This window comes from Coregonus clupeaformis, chromosome 23 (genome assembly GCF_020615455.1).
Source record: "Coregonus clupeaformis isolate EN_2021a chromosome 23, ASM2061545v1, whole genome shotgun sequence".
NCBI classification, from domain to species: Eukaryota; Metazoa; Chordata; class Actinopteri; order Salmoniformes; family Salmonidae; genus Coregonus; species Coregonus clupeaformis.
In genome coordinates, this window is record NC_059214.1 from 8,649,695 (window position 1) to 8,673,263 (window position 23,569).

General features: G+C 43.5%; 1 protein-coding gene across 9 annotated transcripts in view; it reads left to right on the plus strand.

Annotated features, from left to right (window-relative positions):
- The window catches only part of LOC121536602 (LIM domain only protein 7), a 45,433-nt gene that overhangs the window by 9,450 nt on the left and 12,414 nt on the right, over positions 1 to 23,569 (plus strand). For 8 of the 9 annotated variants that reach the window (XM_041843998.2, XM_045206521.1, XM_045206522.1 and 5 more), the window contains 11 exons: positions 1,330 to 1,435; positions 9,012 to 9,139; positions 10,892 to 11,612; positions 12,615 to 12,923; positions 13,325 to 13,439; positions 14,828 to 14,989; positions 17,673 to 17,869; positions 18,131 to 18,194; positions 18,971 to 19,021; positions 22,431 to 22,456; positions 23,110 to 23,217. In XM_041843998.2, the coding sequence (XP_041699932.2) occupies positions 1,330 to 1,435; positions 9,012 to 9,139; positions 10,892 to 11,612; positions 12,615 to 12,923; positions 13,325 to 13,439; positions 14,828 to 14,989; positions 17,673 to 17,869; positions 18,131 to 18,194; positions 18,971 to 19,021; positions 22,431 to 22,456; positions 23,110 to 23,217 (1,987 nt within the window). Of the gene's footprint in view, positions 1 to 1,329; positions 1,436 to 9,011; positions 9,140 to 10,891; positions 11,613 to 12,614; positions 12,924 to 13,324; positions 13,440 to 14,827; positions 14,990 to 17,672; positions 17,870 to 18,130; positions 18,195 to 18,970; positions 19,022 to 19,350; positions 19,393 to 22,430; positions 22,457 to 23,109; positions 23,218 to 23,569 lie in introns of all 9 variants that reach the window. The other variant, XM_045206519.1, reaches the window with a different exon arrangement.

The window sequence follows — 23,569 nt, forward strand, 5'->3', positions numbered from 1 at the left end:
TCAGTCCTTCACGGCGTAGTGTGTTACCAATTGTTTTCTTTGTGACTATGGTCCCAGCTGCCTTGAGATCATTGACAAGATCCTCCCGTGTAGTTCTGGGCTGATTCCTCACCGTTCTCATGATCATTGCAACTCCACTAGTTGAGATCTTGCATGGAGCCCCAGGCCGAGGGAGATTGACAGTTATTTTATGTTTCTGCCATTTGCGAATAATCGCACCAACTGTTGTCACCTTCTCACCAAGCTGCTTGGCGATGGTCTTGTAGCCCATTCCAGCCTTGTGTAGGTCTACAATCTTGTCCCTGACATCCTTGGAGAGCTCTTTGATCTTGGCCATGGTGGAGAGTTTGGAATCTGATTGATTGATTGCTTCTGTGGACAGGTGTCTTTTATACAGGTAACAAGATGAGATTAGGAGCACTCCCTTTAAGAGTGTGCTCCTAATCTCAGCTCGTTACCTGTGGCGCAGTGGTCTCAGCTCCTCCTGAGTGGCGCAGTGGTCTAAGGCACTGCATCGCAGTGCAAACTGTGCTACTAGAGATCCTGGTTCGAATCCAGGCTCTGTCGCAGCCGGCCGCGACCGGGGGACCCATGGGGCGGCGCACAATTGGCCCAGCGTCGTCCAGGGTAGGGGAGGGAATGGCCGGCAGGGATGTAGCTCAGTTGATAGAGCATGGCGTTTGCAACACCAGGGTTGTGGGTTCGATTCCCACGGGGGGGCAAGTATAAAAAAATATATATATGTATTCACTAACTGTAAGTCGCTCTGGATAAGAGCGTCTGCTAAATGACTAAAATGTAAAAGACACCTGGGAGCCAGAAATCTTTCTGATTGAGAGGGGGTCAAATACTTATTTCCCTCATTAAAATGCAAATCAATTTATAACATTTTTGACATGCGTTTTTCTAGATTTTGTTGTTGTTATTCTGTCTCTCACTGTTCAAATAAACCTACCTTTAAAATTATAGACTGATCATTTCTTTGTCAGTGGGCAAACGTACAAAATCAGCAGGGGATCAAATACTTTTTTCCCTCACTGTATGTGTAAAAGTATGTTTCAGTTTATTTAATTGAGATTTAGTTTAACAAGCACTTTTTGTTCCACATTTTGAGAGCATTAATGATTGGCATGTGTGTCAGCATCTGTGATTGTAGTGGATTTGGAGTGTATGTTGACACATACATCTGTAGCCTACTTTGTGACAGTAACATCAGTCTTGTGCACAGTAGGTTTATGCTCCTTGCTGATGGTCCAATGCCTGTAACTAAGTTGACACTGATCCCAAACCTGTCTTTAAACCCTCTTCCTCTTCTCTGGCGGTGTGTAGGAGCAAATCAATGACAGACCTTGCGGTGGACCTGAAGCAGGTGCGCTACGAGGAGCTACAGAAGATCAGAGAGCAGGTCAAGGAGAATGAGGACCAGTGGCAGGATGTGAGTACATGAACCTGCAACCACCACAGTTCAGTAGGCATACTGTGACAAAACATCTTGAAACGCTAAATGAAAATTAGCGTTTGTAATTGGATCAGGTAGACTTGGGGTGTATTCACTAAGAACCAAATGGAAGCAAACAGGACGAAACTGGTAAGGACCTACCAGAATTTGTCCAATAGAAACTGAAAGATTATTGGAATCTGTGTGGGTAGCTGGACAGGTAGGATGACTGACAATAGTGAAGGTGAACAGGTGGTCACGGGTCAGGAGACTGAGGCAGGAATTCCTTTAACCACAAAGTGGTATATTTACTGGGTAGTTTGTCTGTGCTGCATAACAAAGGAAACAGAATAACATGTATCCAATCAAATTCATAATCACAAAAGTCAAATCATAACAATCATTCTCATTATTAACATAATGAGGTAATTCAGCAATTCATTTCAGTAGGAATTCAATATGAAGCATGATTGAGTCCTTTAGGATCATAACCATTCATCATAATCATGAGAATGATAATGCAAATAAATCGATCAGTTATCAATTATTCAATCTATAATCTCAATACGTTTGATGTCAGGATTTATCAATTTAGAAAATAATAATAAAGTTTCCTATTTCATTCTTCCAGGATTGTCTTCATATTTACATGTTATTTTGTGACATTTTAACCATATATCAATGGCATAATTGGCATGTGATGATCTGTAAGGCCGTGATCATTGTCCATTGACATAACACAATGGGTTTGAAGCGTGTGCACCAAGCCACACTCCGCAGTAATAACTAGAAACAATAACTGATGGCCCGCTCTCCCGCTCTCCTGATCGCAACAGATAATTCAGATGAAAGATAACAGATTCGGTGGATTTACGTTGATTCGTGGATGCACAAAATGTCTGGATTAGACGGAGTTGGGGAAGAGAAAGCAGCTAGGTCGGGCGGTGGTGATTTCCTCCTTTTAATGAGTTGAGATCTGTCAGACATTTTCACCTGACCGAATTAAAGCACTCTGGCCCAGCTGCGCAATTGGCCATGAATTAAAGGGTGATTCCACCAACTCCATAGGCCTTTTCTACAGCCACCCCGGAAATTTGTAAAATTCCATACTCCTCACAAGGCTCATCGCTCCACGTCCTCTGTCAACTCAGGGAGAGGAATTAGTCAGGCAACTGGCCGGATATATGTCCGGTTCTTTACCTTGATCTCCACTGATCTAACACGACCGTCGGTCCCAGGCATGGTCTTGGTGATATGGCCCACCGGCCAGGAGGCTCGAGGCAGTTGAGGGTCCATTATCATTACTACTTGGCCAGTGTCCAGGCTGGCCGTTTCTCTCCGCCATTTCCCTCTGTGCTGTAGGGTTGGTAGGTAATCCCAGAATGAATCGGGCCCAGAAATGGTCAGCCAAGATCTGGCTGTGCCGCCACCGGCGTCTGCCAACGAGGTTGGTATCAGCATACATGGCTTGAGGAAGTGAGGCGTCTCGGCGCCCCATCAAGAGCAGATTCGGTGTGACAGATTTGAGCTCTCGTGCCTCCAAACTGAGCTCTTGGAGGATTGAATTTGAAGTAGATTTGTTGGTCCATCAGTTGATCCTGGAGGGTTGGTTCCATTGCTTGGAAGGCTTCCTCCAACCTGGCTTATCCTGCCTTGAGGTTTGTGCCCCTGTCAGCCAGGATCTCGTATGGATTCCCCCGTCGGGAGATAAACTGCCGTAGGGCCATGAGGAAGAATTCAGTGTCCAAACTCTCCAGTAGGTCCAGGTGGACGCATCTAGTTGTCAAACACTTGAAAATAATGCCCAAGCGCTTCTCCACTCGACGACCTAGATTGACCGTAAAGGGCCCAAAGCAATCTGCTCCTGTTGACCAGAAGCAGGGTTTGAGGAGGTGCACGCGAGCAGGGGGCAAATCTGCCATTTTGAGCACAGTTGCTCTGGCCCACCATCTCTGACATTCCATGCAGGCGTATTGGTGCTTGTGAATGGCTCCTCGTCCTCCAAGTATCCAGTACTTCCGCCTCATCTCCCCATAGACTCTCTCTGGCCCTGGGTGGAGAAGCCTCTCATCATAACTCTTGATGAGGAGGCTGGTGAGAGGGTGTCTGGAGTCAAGGATAATTGGATGGATAGCATCGGTATCCAAGACTTCTGCTTGGCGCAGCCTCCCTCCAACTCTGATCACTCCAAGTATTTGGAGAGAGAGAAGACGGCTGTCCTATGTTTGGCAGCGGTGTTGATCAGAAAACATTCACTTTTCTGAATGTTCAATTTGTAACCTGAGAATCATCTAAATGTGTTTAAAATATGCGTTATGTTATCGACATAGTTCACAGGGTTAGTTATATATAATAGTAAATCATCTGCATACAGTGACACATTGTGTTCTTCACCAGCTCGTGGATTCCAATGAATCATGATGATAATTTTAAGGCCAAGGAAAGTGGTTCTATCGCAAGTGCAAAAAGGAGCGGAGACATAGGACACCCTTGACAGGTCCCTCTGGAGAGGGGGAAGTATTTTGAGTGTTGAGAGTTGGTGTGTACGGTAGCCGTAGGAGCAGAATAGAGCAGACGTATCCATGAGATGAAATTGGGCCCAAAACCAAATCTTCACCAAATCTTAAATAAATAATCCCACTCAACCAGGTTGAAACCCTTTTGGGGGGTTTGTATCATTTGATTTACACAACATGCCTACCACTTTGAAGATGCAAAATATTTTTTTTTGTGGGCAGCGGTGTTGATCAGAAAACATTCACTTTTCTGAATGTTCAATTTGTAACCTGAGAATGATCTAAATGTGTTTAAAATATGCGTTATGTTATCGACATAGTTCACAGCATTAGTTATATATAATAGTAAATCATCTGCATACAGTGACACTTTGTGTTCTTCACCAGCTCGGTGGATTCCAGTGAATCACGATGATCATTTTAAGGCCAAGGAAAGTGGTTCTATCGCAAGTGCAAAAAGGAGCGGAGACATAGGACACCCTTGACGGGTCCCTCTGGAGAGGGGGAAGTATTTTGAGTGTTGAGAGTTGGTGTGTACGGTAGCCGTAGGAGCAGAATAGAGCAGACGTATCCATGAGATGAAATTGGACCCAAAACCAAATCTTCACCAAATCTTAAATAAATAATCCCACTCAACCAGGTTGAAACCCTTTTTGGGGGGTTTGTATCATTTGATTTACACAACATGCCTACCACTTTGAAGATGCAAAATATTTTTTGGGGTGGGCAGCGGTGTTGATCAGAAAACATTCACTTTTCTGAATGTTCAATTTGTAACCTGAGAATGATCTAAATGTGTTTAAAATATGCGTTATGTTATCGACATAGTTCACAGGGTTAGTTATATATAATAGTAAATCATCTGCATACAGTGACACTTTGTGTTCTTCACCAGCTCGGTGGATTCCAGTGAATCATGATGATAATTTTAAGCCCAAGGAAAGTGGTTCTATCGCAAGTGCAAAAAGGAGCGGAGACATAGGACACCCTTGACGGGTCCCTCTGGAGAGGGGGAAGTATTTTGAGTGTTGAGAGTTGGTGTGTACGGTAGCCGTAGGAGCAGAATAGAGCAGACGTATCCATGAGACCCCCCCCCCCCTCCAAAGTCAATACTTTGTAGAGCCACCTTTTGCAGCAATTACAGCTGCAAGTCTCTTGGGGTATGTCTCTATAAGCTTGGCACATCTAGCCACTGGGATTTTTGCCCTTCTTCAACGCTAAACTGCTCCAGCTCCTTCAAGTTGGGTTCTGCTGGTGTTCAGCAATCTTTAAGTCATACCACAGATTCTCAATTGAATTGAGGTCTGGGCTTTGACTAGGCCATTCCAAGACATTTCCCCTTAAACCACTCGAGTGTTGCTTTAGCAGTATGCTTAGGGTCATTGTCCTGCTGGAACGTGAACCTCCGTCCCAGTCTCAAATCTCTGGAAGACTGAAACAGGTTTCCCTCAAGAATGTCCCTGTATTTAGCACCATCCATCATTCCTTCAATTCTGACCAGTCTCTGCCGATGACAAACATCCCCACAGCATGATGCTGCCACCACCATGGTTCACTGTGGGGATGGTGTTCTTGGGGTGATGAGAGGTGTTGGGTTTACGCCAGTTATAGCGTTTTCCTTGATGGCCAAAAACCTCAATTTTAGTCTCATCTGACCAGAGTACCTTCATCCATATGTTTGGGGAGTCTCCCACATGGCTTTTGGTGAACACCAAACATGTTTGCTTAATGTTTTCTTTAAGCAATGGCTTTTTTCTGGCCACTCTTCCGTAAAACCCAGCTCTGTGGAGTGTACGGATTAAAGTGGTCTTATGGACAGATACTCCAATCTCCGCTGTGGAGCTTTGCAGCTCCTTCAGGGTTATCTTTGGTCTCTTTGTTGCCTCTCTAATTAATGCCCTCCTTGCCTGGTCCATGAGTGTTGGTGGGCGGCCCTCTCTTGCCAGGTTTGTTGTGGTGCAATATTCTTTCCATTCTTTAATAATGGATTTAATGGTGCTCCGTGGGATGTTCTGATGTTTTTTTTATAACACAGCCCTGATCTGTACTTCTCCACAACTTTGTCCCTGACCTATTTGGAGAGCTCCTTGGTCTTCATGGTGCCGCTTGCTTGGTGGTGCCCCTTGCTTAGTGGTGTTGTAGACTCTGGGGCCTTTCAGAACAGGTGTATATATACTGAGATCATGTGACACTTAGATTGCACACAGGTGGACTTTATTTAACTAATTATGTGACTTCTTAAGGTAATTGGTTGCACCAGATCTTATTTAGGGGCTTCATAGCAAAGGGGGTGAATACATATGCACGCAGCACTTCTCCATTATTTATTTTTTTGAATCTTTTGAAACAAGTTATTTTTTTTCATTTCACTTCACCAATTTGGACAATTTTGTGTTTGTCCATTTCATGAAATCTAAATAAAAATCTATTTAAATTACAGGTTGTAATGCAACAAAATAGGAAAAACGCCAAGGGGGATGAATACTTTTGCAAGGCACTGTATGACATGCTGAAGGCAGGGTTCCAACCGGCATGTTAGAACCTTAGCTAATAGTTTAACATCAGTGTTCAAAAGTGAAATGGGCCGATATCCACCACATTCTGCCAGATCTTTATCTTTCTTGAGTGTAAGTGAGATGAAGGCTTGATTTAGCGTTGGGGGGAGACAGCCCTGTGATAACGAGTCAGTGAACATATTTAATAATAATGGGGCGAGTTGATCTGAGAATTGTTAATACAAATCGACGGGGCAGCCATCAGGGCCTGGGGCCTTGCCACTTTGCATTAACTTTAGACCCTTTGTTATCTCATCTAGATGCAAGGGTTGTCCAGAACTTTACTCATGTCCAAGTTATCTAAAATGTTGTCCATAGCCGTATTATCTGATGGGGGTTCAGATTTGTAGAGGATAGAATAAAATGACACAAAAGTTGAATTAATATTAGAGGGATCACTTGTAAGAGTCATATACCTGAGAGATAAGATGAGATGCTGACTGGAGATGCTGACTGTGGAACTTTACCCCTACCTACATGTCTAAATTATGTCGACTAACCTGTACCCCCGCACATTGACTTGTTACCAGTACCCCCTGTATATAGCCTCTGTATTGTTATTTTATTGTGTTACTTTTTATTTAATTTTTTACTTTATTTTATTTAGTAAATATATTCTTAACTCTATTTCTTGAACTGCATTGTTGGTTAAGGGCTTGTAAGTAAGCAATTTGCGGTAAGGTGACAAATACAATTTGATTTGAAGTTGGTGTGCCAAAAGGCGGCTGGCCATGTCACCATATTCGTAGTACGTCCCCTTTGTTCATTGCAACAGAAACTCTGCTTTATCAGTGGAAAGCAGATTAAATTGAGTTTTAAGTTTCAGCCTCTCTGCGTATAATTCAGGGGATGGTGAAGTTGAATATTGGTGGTCTATTGACAGGACTGAGTCCACCAGTTCTTGACGTTTCAGTTTTCTTTGTTTGACAAAAATTAGCTTTGTAAGAAATTATCTTTCCCCGTAATACAGCTTTGAAAGTCTCCCAAAGAAGAGAGGGGGAGGTGTCGTCATTTTTATTTGTTTGAATGAATACGTCTATGTTGGTTGAAATAAAGTCACAGAATTCTTTGTTAGACAATAGGGCCGTGTTAAATCTCTAATTCAACAGTTTTTTTGCGCTCTGAGTAAGAGCTAAATCCAGAATGTGGGGGGAATGGTCCCAAATTACTATAGCAGAATATTATGTAGTTTTAACTGAGGGGAGAAGAGCTCTATCTAAAATAAAATAAATGTAGTCTATGCGCGAGTAGTCTTGATGAACATTAAGTAAAGTAGGAGAAGTCCTTTGTGACCGGGTGGAGGAAGCGCCATGGATCAACACAACCCATTTGGGTCATGAATGTAGAAAGAGCTTTTGCCATCCCAGAAGGAGTAAGTGTTCAAGTGTTCAATAACACAGTTAAGGTCCCCGCCGAAGACAAGGCGGTGGGTGTCAAGATTAGGGAGAGAGGCTAAAAGAGATGTCATGAATCTAGTGTCATCCCAGTTAGGGGTGTAAACATTCTCAAGTACTACAGGGGTCTGGAAGAGGGGGCCACTAACTATTGTATAACTTCTTACAGGATCTGAAATCATCTGTGAGGGTGAAAACTGTACTCGTTTGTGAATCACTATTGCTGTTCCCCTGACTTTGCCATTAAAATAAGAATGAAAAACCTGTCCAACCCATGCTTTACGCAATCTAGTATGGTCATTAACACGTAGGGAACTAGGCCTGTTTAATTATCACAGATTAAACAGTCATCGAACATGTCAATATAAAAGCCATGGTTATTGTATCCTTGTCTAAAATGTGTACACTCAAGTCAAAGCCATCCCAGCTGTCTACAGGTAACAACATACTGTATGATAGATCAGTCTAGTTAGTATTTGAAATGGGGAGAATGGAAATCTGAAGAGAACAGGTATTCTGGCCCAGTGTGTGCCTGTGGGTACAGGTGAAAGGAGAGCTTGTTTTGTAAAGGTACAGAGAGAAAGAGAAAGAGTGAAGAGAGTGCACAGAAAAAGAGAGAGAGAAGAAAAAGAGGGGCAGGATGCAAAAGTTAGGTCATTTCACAATGTTTCACCATGTCCAACTCAGTTCATGTAATTATTCCACGAAATATGAGTGAGTATGGTAAAGGCCTCATTCTTACCTGTTACTGTAACCAGTTACAGTGCTATATGTCTATCAGTGGTGTGATAACATAGTGCAGCAGTATAGTATGGTGTCTTGGTGTCTTAGCACAGATTTAGGTCATTCATGGGCCCCAATACACACGGGACGTGAGGCGGGAGGAGCTAAACTGACACAAATAGGATACCTTCGAATCTAGTCCTCTCTCTCTCTCTCTCTCTCTCTCTCTCTCACTGTCTCTCTCACTGTCTCTGTCCTCTACTATGCGGCTAACCACTTTCACATTATCCACCCTCGACATCCGTTAGGGGATTTAACTGTTACATGAGTTTTTCCAAGATGCACGTTTCTAAGGTGGTCTCTGACTTGTGTTTCGTCTCCGCAGGACCTCACCAAGTGGAAGAACCGTCGCAAGAGCTTCAACTCTGATATTGTGAAGAAGAAAGAGGAGAGGGAGCGGAGCACAGCGAGCACCGGAGGAGGGAGCGGCGGTTTACAGAGGTCCAATTGGAGGTAATAGAGTGACACCTGAGCACAGGTAGACACCAGGGCTAATGATTTAATGCGGGCAGTCAACGGAAAACAATTTGCAAGGGAAAATTATAATGAGGGTTTCTTACTGGACATGTCCTGTTGATCCCTCCATGTCCACCTAGTCCCTGCCTGTTCTTCCGTTTGGTGCCTAATGAAGATGACAATGGGGACAGGTAGATACTGCACCTAGGTTGAGTACATACAGGTCTGGGCATTAAACTGTTACTTTTTGAATGCCTGTGCTGCAGCAAAGTACATTGTTAATGTGGCAATTGCCAAGTTTATTAGCAATCATCTAACAATAACCTATATAATGAAATGTGTTCATGAAATATGCCCTGACTGAATGTAAGACTTAAAAAAGGAATCAAGCCCAACAGTCTTGCTGCAGTGCAAATTATTGTTGAAAGTAATGTATCTGCTGGACTAGACACCCTCAAGTACAAATCCTGCCTGTGTTCTTTTTTTTTTTTTTTTTTTTATTATTATATATATATATTTTTTGGGTAGATCAGCTTAATATTGCAGATAGATTGTAACTTCCATCAATGTAATTGTCTGCATCACTTCCAATCCCCCATGTTTTTTATATATATACTCCCCTTTATTCCTTTTCAACCCCGCCATCCTTTCCCTACTTGGGGTAAATTAGTGAACAACAATGCCCAGGCCTCTACTTCCAGCCTATACTTACTATCTACACCTTATGGACACAGTCAATTTTACAATAATTCTATTTTATTCGTTTTTGCTCCTGAACTTCTACTACTCTCAACCTCTCCGATCATTTTCATGATTTCCATCCGGTTTGCTTCTATATGCCATATCTTTCTAACTGTGCTCTTTCCCAAAAGCTCCCAACATACAACCTACATACTTATTATGGACACAGTATGCCTGTGTTCTTGTTACTATGTTCTCTATATTCTATACAGTTACCAAAGGGCATTTGGGCTAGCCATGCTCCTACAAGGTATACATCATTATTTTTGTACAGACAATTAGAAACATGTAATCCTTTATTGGTTGTAGATGTTTTACCCTGTTTTAAGTATTTTGTCATCAGAATTCTCATCAGTGTTTTTAGATGTGTTTTCACTCTCACTCAAAGCTGTCCTGTTACTGTATATGTACTGACTGCACCAAGAAACCGCTGTCGATGACGACGCAGGCACAAATACAGGGCCATACAAACGTTTGTGTTGTTAACAGACTTTTGTGGAGACTTTTGCCCTGAGAGAAAGTGACCTGAGACTGTGTTAATGAATGAACAGAAATTGTCTCTCTGCAAAGTGTTGTGTGAAAGTGTAATCTAATTGTGGCTTAGATCCTGCCTCACCAATTTTTTTGTTCTTTCAAACTTCTCTTTCCCTCCTCCCTTTCACCATTTCTCAATCCTTTTATCCCCCTTTTTCCTCTGTTCTCCCATCCTCCCTTGCCTCTTCGCCTCCTTTCCTCGGCTCCTTTCGCTCTTTCACCCATCCTATCTTCCTTTTACCCTCTCTCTCTCTCTCTCTCTCTCTCTCTCTCTCTCTCTCTCTCTCTCTCTCTCTCTCTCTCTCTCTCTCTCTCTCTCTCTCTCTCTCTCTCTCTCTCTCTCTCTCTCTCTCTCTCACCTTACACATTTTAATCCCTTTCCCCTCTCTCTTTCACCTCCCTTCCCTCTATCTCCCTCCCTCCCACTCTTCCCTCTCTACTTCACCACCCTCCCTCTCTTCTCCATCCCCACAGCTCCATCGGCAGTCGCCTCAACTCCCTCGCCTCCCTGGACCAGGACGTGTTTGAAGACTCCGCCCCGGTCCGCCGCACCTTCCCCCCGAGGAGCTACACCATCGATAACCCCTACCCCTACACCACTGTTGACCGCCTCAGCACCACTAGCTCCTCCGTGCCCCCCCCAAAGGAGGAGGCCCCCGCTGCCACCACGGCAACCAACAGGGCTGGCTCGCCCTCTAGGGGCAACATGAGTGACAGTAGCGACAGTAGCGACAGTCCCTCCGGTTCTGGTAGCGACATCACCAACAACACTACCACGGTCGGTCGTACCTCCAACTACAACCCCTACGTTCCAGCCCCGACTCCCTCGGAGAAAGCCCCAAGCCCGGCCTCGCGGTATACCAGTACAGCCAAGATGGAGGAGACCTTAAGCACCACCACCACCACCACCCCCAGCTTCCTACCCAAAGCGCCCGAGCCCAGTCGACCATGGGTAGGCAAGGTGTCTGAAGAAGTGACCCCCTCCACTGGTGGTGGCTCTCCATACAAACAACAACCACAGTACAACTCGGTGGTGATGGACCCAAAGCCCATGCCTCCCGGTGTGTCTCGGGTTTCTGCCTCTCTCCCCAGGAGCTACATGAGATCGGATAGCGCTCGGCTCACCTCTGTCGTCACTCCACGGCCCTTCGGGAGCCAGTCCACACGCGTCGCATCACTGCCCTGCGCCTACACCGTGAGTACCATAGTATACAGTAATATTTCCACATGTCCAGTTCTGTCTGTGTGTATAGTTGTTTGTTACCTCAGGACTGCTTTCTGCAGAAACTGCTTTTTAGGACATCTACTGTAGACTAGAGGATTTGGGTGAGGTACTTCAATGGCTAAATCCAGATAATCGCGACCTGTTTCAGTCCATTTTCCTCTATTTGGTGCATAATGAACAGGACCTAAGACTGTAGGAATGTTGTGTTGTGTCGGTTGCAGTGCAGTCTATTTCCAGTGTAGTTTGAGTGATTGTTTGAGTGTTAGTAATTTCGGAAACCCAGAACATAAAGTCAGATGCTCGATTAGGTTCTAGGGGGAGATGGATGATAAAAGATATCAATGAGACCAGTCTCCACTCCCCCTAAATAGAAACACTCAGCCAAAGCATGGGCCAATTGTCCCCTCCCCGTCCGAAATTCGAAAGATGCAAACCCCTGCGAAATCATGATTTGTCCAAATGATCAGTGACGAAGAAATCTGCGCACTGGAACAAAGTTCCGCATTAGTCTTCGCATCCCACAGTCGGTTGACAGACGCTATGATACCATCTTATATTACGCGCGTCTGTCCACGAGCTAATAAGTTGTGTCAGGAACTTCATACAACTACATAGGAACTATCATCCCTATGGTGAAGCATGGTGGTGGCAGCATCCTGCTGTGGAGATGATTTTCAACGGCAGGGACTGGGAGACTAGTCAGGATCGAGGGAAAGATGAACGGAGCAAAGTACAGAGAGATCCTTGATGAAAACCTGCTCCAGAGCGCTCAGGACCTCAGACTGGGGCGAAGGTTCCCCTTCCAACAGGACAATTTGCTAAAATTAAAAAAATAACTGTTTTAACCCCATGTCATTATGGGGTATTATATGTAGATTGATGAGGGGGGAAAAAAACAATTTAATCCATTTTAGAATAAGGCTAAATGTGGATAAAGTGAAGGGGTCTGAATACTTTCCGAATGCACTGTAGGCTCCTCAGATGGGTGTCTCTCAGAAACGTGTGAACGGAGAGACGGATGTCACCAAGAAGCCGTTGGCCCCCAGCCGCTATAGCCAGGTCATGACCTCTGAGGACGAGGCGCGCTCCCTCTCCAGCTCCGCCCACAGCAGTGGAGGAGAGGAAGAGGAAGAAGAAGAGGAGAGGGAAAGGGGTGCGACCCCCACACTTGCCCCTACCCTGGCCCCTTCTCAGGCCAGGATTCCTTCCCCCGCCCTCCAGACCCCAAAAGTGACCTCCCCAGCCACAGTCAGTCCGTTATCTGCAAAAGACACAAACCAGGTAGGTTTAGATTTTGGTTATTAGGCAGATTATACTTTTTCAGTGCAAATTTGCAGTAGTCCAGAGCTGAAGCCAAAAATAGCATATAGTAATAAGGACATCAAATGTAAAACCAATTTGTTAAAGAAATGTTGGAATGGAAGTAGCAGGCACAGTGCTGGAACGAGTGAGTGAGTGAGAAAGCGAGTACGATGTGCACTGGATACTGTAGTGTCATTGTGCATACTATTCTATGCAGCTAGTGCTACATTCAGTTGGAGATACAGTAGGAGCGATGCTTGTCATTGTCAGACAGCAATTAATAATTCATAGTGAAGAACAAATGTTATCCTTTCCCTGGCTTTGGAACACAACCTGGCATTCTGTGTGTGTGTGTGTGTGTGTGTGTGTGTGTTGTGTAGGAGAGCTACGCTGACATGCGGATTAGTCTCAACCAGAAGCCCAACAGCAGCAGAGACTTTGGCTTCCAGACAGAGTGGGACTCCACCGGAGCACACATCACCTCCATCCAACCAGGTAAACACATACACACACATTTAGCACAAAACACACACATTTAGCATGGTTAACACAAACAAAGAGTAACAACTGTCAAGGCCAAACACTGAACAAACTGTCTGATTGTAAACCGGGCCACCGTACATACAGCATGGTGGAGAATAGTGAAGGGGGAATGGGCACAGAGTAATGGCAATTAATGGAACGGTATAAAACATTTGGTACCGTTCCAGTCCAGCCTTAACAATGAGCGCATCCTTCGATTTAAAGTGACACCAGCCTCCACTGGCACAGCAGTCTCATCTCTCATCTCAGTGAGAAAGTTTTAAAAGGTTGTTTATTTAAGCAATGGACAATGTGTGAGACACTGGGAATAAAACTGCCCTTCGACATTATCATTTTTCAAAGTAACTTTAGTTAAGTAAACTATATTTTTCTTAAGGGTAGATTTAGTGTAGCTTAACTTCTTCCAATGGGAAGTAATTGGTGGCTTGGTAAACTATATTACATTAAAAAAATTTTTTAAAAATAATACGAGTTATATATAGGAAAGACACCAAGACACAACAAAAAATACTATGTACACACTATTTATATATACGTATTCATATTCTTACAGTACAGTTCAATTAGATCTTTAGAAAGAGGAGAGGCGCTGTCATACAGTATGTTTTTTAAATCTGTTTTTTTAAGCTAAACTTGCTTTTTACCTGAGTGACCTCTGGTGGTAGTGCATTCCACGATGACATGGCTCTACACATAACTGAGCTACACATTAAATCTGTTTTTTGTTTGGGTACCGTGAAGAAACCCATAGTGGCGTGTCTGGTGGGGTATGTATGTCTGTTTGAAGTGGATGCAAATACATTATACAAGTGGTTATGCATTTTCAACACACAAATGTTTCTAGAAGAGACTGACTAGAAGAATGATGACTGGAAGAGAAGTAGTCAGTAGCAGATCATGTGCCCGGCATTATGTAGGGCAGCCTCTATCTAGGTCAGATCTGCTGGGCTTGTCTCTCTCTAGCCTACACTGTATGTGCTAGGGGAGTACTTGGCACCCGTTGTCATTCCACCCCTGACTGCAGATGAGGGAAGGAGACAAGAAGCGGAAGCCACATTAAATCATTGAGATGTTTTATTGCAATCACTGCCTTCTCTCTATTGTGGCAGTTTCATTTGATCTTGACCTCTCTACATCACTACTGTGACACCTGTCTTGCCCACTCTTTTACTCACCCCAGTGCCCTCTCTACCCTCTCTATCTGAGCCCCGGTTCCCTCTCTACATATCTATCTCACCCCCTGTGCCCTCTAAAATCTCTATGTCTGACCCCTGTTCCTTCCTTCTGTTCCTTCTTTACCCTCTCTATATCTGACCTCGCTGCCCCTCTGTGCCCCCCAGGCAGCCCAGCGGAGCTGTGCCAACTGCAGGTGGGCGACGAGGTGCTGTCTGTGAGTGGGCAAAGGGTGGCAGAGATGAGCTACGGCAAGTGGAAGAGCAGCACAGAGCAGGCTCTGCAGCAGGGCAGCCTCACCATGGACATACGCCGCCACGGCAGTAACAGTGAGTAGACGACGAGAGAGAGAGAGAGAGAGAGAGAGAGAGAGAGAGAGAGAGAGAGAGAGAGAGAGAGAGAGAGAGAGAGAGAGAGAGAGAGAGAGAGAGAGAGAGAGAGAGAGAGAGAGAGAGAGAGAGAGAGAGAGAGAGAGAGAGAGAGACAACCAAAACAAACAGCAAATGCATCCAATAAATGTATATAGTCACAAGCTTGATGTAGTTATTACGTGTTATGAATATGGTACCAAATATTTAACCTTGTACTAATTTAATACACATATAAGTGGATTTGTCCCAATACCTTTGGTCCCCTAAAATGGGGAGACTATGTACAGAAAGTGCTGTAATGTCTAAACAGTTCACCCGATATGGATGAAAATACCATCAACTTAAAGCTGACAGTCTGCACTTCACAGTTATTGAAACATTTTAAATCCAAAGTGCTGGAGTACAGAGCCAAAACAAAATCTCACTGTCCCAGTACTTTTGGAGCTCACTGTATGTTTTCACCAACAGGTTTACACATCCTACTATATCACGATTATACCACCTAAACATCAGTCAGTATATTGATTTGTGTGATCTGTTGAATGTGCAATGCATATCAAAATAGACACATTTGCAGGAGAGCGTGTAAACCTGTTGGTAAAGCTAGGGGTTTGTAGATTGTGCATGGGTGCGGAAGGTGGTTTCTCTGTTTTCCCCACTGTTCTTTAGAATAACACCATAACAGCAACCTTATGTTCCCTTCCAAGCGGTAGCGTAAATACTTTGTGTACTATAGTTGTATAGTAGTACCTTTAAAGTACTAGTACCTTTCCCAATGCTTTCACACACACACTATCTCTTACACACATACACATACATTTGATGTCGGAAGTTTACATTCACTTAGGTTGGATTCATTAAAACTCGATTTTCAACCACAAAACTATAGTTTTGGCAAGTCGGTTAGGACATCTACTTTGTGCATGACACAAGTAATTTTCTCAACAATTGTTTACAGACAGATTATTTCACTTATAATTCACTGTATCACAATTCCAGTGGGTCAGAAATTTACAAACACTAAGTTGACTGTGCCTTTTAACAGCTTGGAAAATTCCAGAAAATGATGTCATGGCTTTAGAAGCTTCTGATAGGCTAATTGACATCATTTGAGTCAATTGGAGGTGTACCTGTGGATGTATTTCAAGGCCTACCTTCAAACTCAGTGCCTCTTTGCTTGACATCATGGGAAAATCAAAAGAAATCAGCCAAGACCTCAGAAAATATATTGTAGACCTCCACAAGTCTGGTTCATCCTTAGGAGCAATTTCCAAATGCCTGAAGGTACCACGTTCATCTGTACAAACAATAGTACACAAGTATAAACACCATGGGACCACGCAGCCGTCATACCGCTTAGGAAGGAGATGCATTCTGTCTCCTAGAGATGAACGTACTTTGGTGCGAAAAGTGCAAATCAATCCCAGAACAACAGCAAAGGACCTTGTGAAGATGCTGGAGGAAACAGGTGCAAAAGTATCTATATCCACAGTAAAACGAGTCCTATATCGACATAACCTGAAAGGCCGCTCAGCATGGAAGAAGACACTGCTCCAAAACCGCCATAGAAAAGCCAGACTACGGTTTGCAACTGCACATGGGGACAAAGATTGTACTTTTTGGAGAAATGTCCTCTGGTCTGATGAAACAAAAATAGAACTGTTTGGCCATAATGACCATCGTTACATTTGGAGGGAAAAGGGGGTAGCTTGCAAGCCGAAGAACACCATCCCAACCGTGAAGCACGGGGGTGGCAGCATCATGCTGTGGGGGTGCTTTGCTGCAGGAGGGACTGGTGCACTTCACAAAACAGATGGCATCATGAGGAAGGAAAATTATGTGGATATATTGAAGCAACATCTCAAGACATCAGTCAGGAAGTTAAAGCTTGGTCGCAAATGGGTCTTCCAAATGGACAATGACCCCAAGCATACTTCCAAAGTTGTGGCAAAATGGCTTAAGGACAACAAAGTCAAGGTATTGGAGTGGCCATCACAAAGCCCTGACCTCAATCCTATAGAACATTTGTGGGCAGAACTGAAAAAGCGTGTGCGAGCAAGGAGGCCTACATACCTGACTCAGTTACACCAGCTCTGTCAGGAGGAATGGGCCAAAATTCACCCAACTTATTGTGGGAAGCTTGTGGAAGGCTACCCGAAACGTTTGACCCAAGTTAAACCATTTAAAGACAATGCTACCAAATACTAATTGAGTGTATGTAAACTTCTGACCCACTGGGACTGTGTTGAAATAAATAAAAGCTTAAATAAATAATTCCCTCTACTATTATTCTGACATTTCACATTCTTAAAATAAAGTGGTGATCCTAACTGACCTAAGACAGGGAATGTTTACTTGGATTAAATGTCAGAAATTGTGAAAAATTGAGTTTAAATGTATTTGGCTAAGGTGTATGTAAACTTACGACTTCAACTTTATATACTATCTTTCTCTTTCTCTCTCTCACACACACACATTATATCTTTATTTTGCTCTATTGTTCTCTCTCTATCTCTCTCTCTCTCTCTCACACACACACACACCCACGCACACACACACACACACACACACACAAACACACACACATAAACACACACACCCCTTTGTATCTTTGCCATTGCCACATGTCTGCAACGTTCAGACTGGGACAGAGACCTACCTTCCATGCCATTTAAAAGCCATAAGACCATCAATCTGACCAGTATGGATCATCATCCAACACTTATAGGTTCCACCGACACAACCACCGTTAACGCCGTTAACGCAACCACCAGCTTGGATTTCACCTCTCGGGGATCCATGGAAACCACCAAGGAGGTCACTACCCAACCAATAATTGTGAGTTTTACACGAAGACCTCATGGTGTTGATAGGGTTCAAATGTTTCTTTTCGTGTTACTCACAAATACCCAAATAAAACATGATCCATCACAAAGTTGCAAACATGTTGTGACAAGGTTGGTAAGGACATTAATATTTATATATAGAAAAAACTTGTGATTTTTGTTTGTTGCATGGTCATATTGAATCTATATTAATACAGTGTATTGGTAAAACCCCAGACAGTTCTCAACAGGCTTTTACTTCATCTTGTTGCAGGATGTGGCATCCAATGGAGAGAATGGAGGTTTCCGTGACGAGACAGTGACCATGAGAAACAAAGGTAAAGAGCATAGAGCAGAGATACTAACCAGAGCGGTTATGACTAGCCTTTATTAACAGGAACGAGTTTGAGAAAGCAATGTTCTCTCTTTGGGACTGTATGTGTTTTTGGTGGTGAAATGCTCATTGCTTAATTATGTACTGATGATATGATGATGTACTGTTTACTTGTAATGTAGGATGTGTTTGTGTGAGCATTTTGGAAAGACTTGGCCAGACCTCAAGGGTAATTGTTATGTTTTCAGTGGTGGAGAATGGAGCTCTTGATAGAAGTTACCCACGCCATGATAGCAGGGCCGTGCACAGACCTTTCATAATTCATATCTCTAAAATAATAACATACCAAATGCCTCTGTAGCGAAAATGTAATGACTTTTTTTTAGCATAGGCCTATTTCTGCAACAGCTCATCATCACAAATTGTAAGCCAACTAGTTACAGTGCCTCCTAAATACATGATTGACATCGGGAAAAGAGGGTGGGCAATCAGCTGATCATTGATGTTGATGATAGTTAGCTATCTCAATTTCTTTTACTGATTGTGATTTACCTCTCTGTCTTTCTGCCTCTCTCTGCTGCGTACATCAGCAAACCAGAATATTGATGATGATGTAGGCTAAATCAAGTGTTAATCAAATGTTATGCTGCTGTGGCAGTACTGTTGATATTGAAACTAGATAGCTAGCTAGCTACACCCACTGAAGCTATTACTTCAATGTTTCTCTCCCACTCTCTTACGCTCTCTGACCCTGTTCTGATTTCTCCATCTCTCATGTAGAACCCATATCCATGAAAAACTTAAAACGGAGGTCAGAGTTTTTTGAACAAGGTAAAACACCCCTGATCGAGCCCTGGTGTTGGTGAAGGGTTACTATCAATCGTCTGTGTAACTATCAGGAGGCTGGGTGCTCTTGGCTTCCATCTCGTTCTCTCTATTCCAGTGGTTCTCCTATGGACCTACCTGGTATACAGGTTTTTGGCTCAACTATGACTTAACCTAATCATGATTAAGGGAAGGTTGAGACAAAAAGTTGAATACTCAGGAGTTCCCCAGGGATCCATGTTGGGCCCGCTGCTTAGAAGCAACTGCTTTTTTCCATCTGATCTGGTACTGAGGGAGTGTAACCCCACTGGTCTCTCCTTTCCTCCCAAACCCAGGCTTCTCAGTGCCCAGTGTCAGTGTGCTGGTCTATGTCTGTGGTAAACAGGGTTGAGTGTGCAGTGATTCTCCCTGAGACACTGACATGCCGTCTGAGCTCAATGAGTCTAGACCAGTGTCTCCCAACCCTCTCCTATGGGACCAGCAATATATCTACATTTCTGTTGCAGCTCTGAGCTGACAACTAATCACAAAGGCCTAGATTAGTTGAATCAGGTGCGCTCGTTCAGGGCTAAAACCAAATTGAGAACCGTCTGAGGATCCCTCAGGAGAGGCTTGGGAAACACTTGACGAAAAAGTACTGTTTTCACCAACACTTTGAAGCACCAAAGGGTAGACAGCATGTCAGAATGCCATACCAACATACCAATCTACTAGACTCCAGAGAAGTGGTCACAAAAGTAATGTCAGACTGCATGCAGGTTCTCACTTCTTGCTTGTGTGTTTTTGATTGCCTGCATTTTGAGAGCCTGCATACACAGGAGTAACTGAGAATCAACATTAAAGATGTTCAATCCTAGGCTGTTCCAGAGCCATATAGGATAGTGATATACACTATACTGTATATACAAAAGTATGTGGACACCCTTCAAATTAGTGGATTCGGCTATTTCCGCCACACCCATTGCTGACAGGTGTATAAAATCGAGCACACAGCCATGTACTCTCCATAGACAAACATTGACAGTAGAATAGCTTTACTGAAGAGCTCAGTGACTTTCAATGTGGCACCGTAATAGGAGGCCACCTTTCCAACAAGTCAGTTTCTGCCGTGCTAGAGTTGCCCCGGTCAACTGTAAGTGCTTTTATTGTGAAGTGGAAACGTCTAGGATTAACAACGGCTCAGCCTCGAAATGGTAGGCCACACAAGCGCACAGAACGGGACCGCCGAGTGCTGAAGCGCTTAGCGCTTGTCTTACGTTGCAACACTCACTACTGAGTTCCAAACTGCCTCTGGAAGCAACGCCAGCACAATAACTGTTTGTCGGGAGCTTCATGAAATGGGTTTCCATGGCCGAGCAGCCAAACACAAGCCTAAGATCACCATGCGCAATGCCAAGCGTCGGCTGGAGTGGTGTAAAGCTCGCCGCCATTGGACTCTGGAGCAGTGCAAACGCGTTCTCTGGAGTGATGAATCATGCTTCACCATCTGGCAGTCCGACGGACAAATCTGGGTTTGGCGGATGCCAGGAGAACACTACCTGCCCGAATGCATAGTGCCAACTGTAAGGTTTGGTGCAGGAGGAATAATGGGGCTGTTCATGGTTCGAGCGAGTTAGTTCCAGTGAAGGTAAATCTTAGCGCTACAGCATACAATGACATTCTAGACGATTCTGTGCTTCCAACTTTGTGACAACAGTTTGGGGAAGGCCCTTTCCTGTTCAGCATGACAATGACCCCGTGCACAAAGCGAGGCCCATACAGAAATGGTTTGTCGAGATCGGCGTGGAAGAACTTGACTGGCCTGCACAAAGCCCTGACCTCAACCCCATCAAACACCTTTTGGATGAATTGGAACGCCGACTGCGAGCCAGGCCTAATCACCCAACATCAGTGCCTGACCTCACTAATTGTCTTATGGCTGAATGGACCAAGTACCCGCAGCAACGTTCCAACATCTATTGGAAAGCCTTCCCAAAAGAGTGAAGGCTGTTATAGCAGCAGGGGGGACCAACTCCATATTAATGCCCATGATTTTGGAATGAGATGTTCGACGAGCAGGTGTCCATATACTTTTGGTCAGGTAGTGTATATCTATGGCCCTGGGCTATTCACTAAGCCATAAGCCTAGAAAGTAATGCTATCACAAAGCTAACTCAGGTGTCATATGCTGTCAGGCATATGGTACAGTATGTTGGTATGATGTCCAGGTGTCACACATTGGCTCCCCTCCTTCTCAACCTTGCATGCTTTGCTGTGCTGGTGCCCTTGTGTTATTACTAATAGCCAATGCTTCTGCATGCATCAACATATCAACATGCATTTTGGTGACTGGTGCTTATTTTGACTTTTGTGTTCTATTCCTGTTTGCATCTTGTGCATGTTTGTTGTTATATCCGTTTAAAAATGTTTTTATTTTAATGAGATGTTAATAAGTTGAATCTAGTTAGTGTGATGTACATTGTAACACACCAACAGTATGTTGGGACCTACTATTCAGCAGTCAGGGACTGTTATTCTGCCCAAATCATAGACTCTTTGTGACAATATTGGCAAGACTGTAGTTGAATTTAAAATACATCTTCTTTGCTTCAGGCTTGATTTAAAAATCTCCAATTATAGCTGAGGGTTTGGTTAAAGTTTAAACACCATTTAATAGTTTTAAAATCTGAACACACACTCAACCTCAGATAAGAGTTGAGGTTTTAACAAGCCTGTCAGCTTTCTGTCTGTGTGGTAGCCAATATTATTATTATATTATTATTATTATTATATTATTATTATTATTATTATTATTATTATTATTATTATTAGCCTGTGTAGCATCCAGGTGTGTGAGATTGAAATACATGTATTATGTCTAGCCTAGGTGTCAGTCTGTGCGTCTGCTTTAGCAAACTTTTAATTGTCTTGACAAACATGGCAATGATGTAGTATTTTAGAATACAGAAACAATGCTTCTCATGGCAGCATATACTGAATGTTGTATAACACTCTGTATCACGACTCAGGATATGACACAGATGCAGACACAGGAGGTGGATAGTTTGATTCTCCGAATAAGGGTCAGGCAAAGGGAAGGTCGAGGGCTGGCAGAGGTTCGTAATCCTAGGCATAGTCAATCAGGGACAGAACAGCAGGCAGGCTAAGGGTCAGAACAGGCAGACTAGAAAACAAAAACTTGAGAACAGGAGAAACGGGAAACACGCTGGTAAGACCTGACAAAACAAGACGAACTGGCAACAGACAAACAGAAAACGCAGGTATAAATACACAGGGGATAATGGGGAAAAAATAGGAGACACCTGCTGAGGGGCGGAGACAAGCACAAGACAGGTGAAACAGATCAGGGTGTGACACTGAGATATGACTATAAACATTAGATCCATTTATTTGATTATGTTTATTCTTTTTCAAGGAGGATCAGAGTCTGCGATATCTGATGTAAGCAAATCGATTTAATATTTACCAAATGTTTACAAGCAAGTGGTTGGGGTTTCAAATATGTGTTTATGTTCTTAGGTTATTGCAATGCATTGACCCATCATTGTGTGTGACATCTTTACTGTGTGGGATAGTAATGGATTATTTAACTACCACCCCAGGGGCAGGATCCTGAGCCCCATTAAACTCCTTGATTGAAAATGCTAGCCCCAACCTTTGTGTCATTGAGTATTGTATGAACAATCTTTGAAATTGGATGATGATAACTCGAGTGGACTGAAGCATCTGTGGCTCACTTTGAAAAGGTTGACTGAAGGAATAACATACCTAACAGTTCAAGTTCAAGTTTTTACTTTTCATCTTAGTCATAGACACTGAAATACTGTACATGGGTATCACGTTAATATATAAACAATGAAACATTCAAATGAAAAACAAGTAAAATGCATGACAATATGTATAAGGGTTGGGGAGACTCAAATAGCTTTGTTGATTAAGTGTGATTAAGATACTGTAAGAGTTACTTGTATTCAAGCATTAGATGGAGAAAAAACTATGCAGTAATTAGTGTATTTGAAGGATAAGTTTGTTCACCTATAAAGGAAATAATGGCAATGTCTCTTCTCTGCTCTCCTCTTCCTCTCCTCCATCAGATGCCCGTTGCCTCCATCGCTCCCTCCTCTAACCACTGGTCCTGGGACCCGGAGGAGGAGCGCAGGAGGCAGGAGAAATGGCAAAAGGAGCAGGAGAGAATCCTACAGGTAACAGTGTAGTGTGTGTGTGTGGAGGTAGAGAGATCAAAATGTGTCCAACCTGACCCCTGCAGAGCAGCTGTAGACCAGAAGCCAAGGCTCGTTATTCCTCCACTCTGTATTCCCCGCAGGTCAAACGGCCTAATTTCTTAATGAGACATAGATTTTCTGCCAAGCTTCTACCAAGGTTCACCTACTCTGGGGAACGTAGTTGGAATGTAGAGCTTGTTAAAACAAACTGAGCGGTTGGAGGTGAAACTTTGGGATTGTTTCAGTTTTCATTCTCAGGTGTTAGGTATACTTCAGCTAATCTTGGACGTTATGTCATTTGTCTTCCAATTGCCCTTTTCTTAGGTTTTGG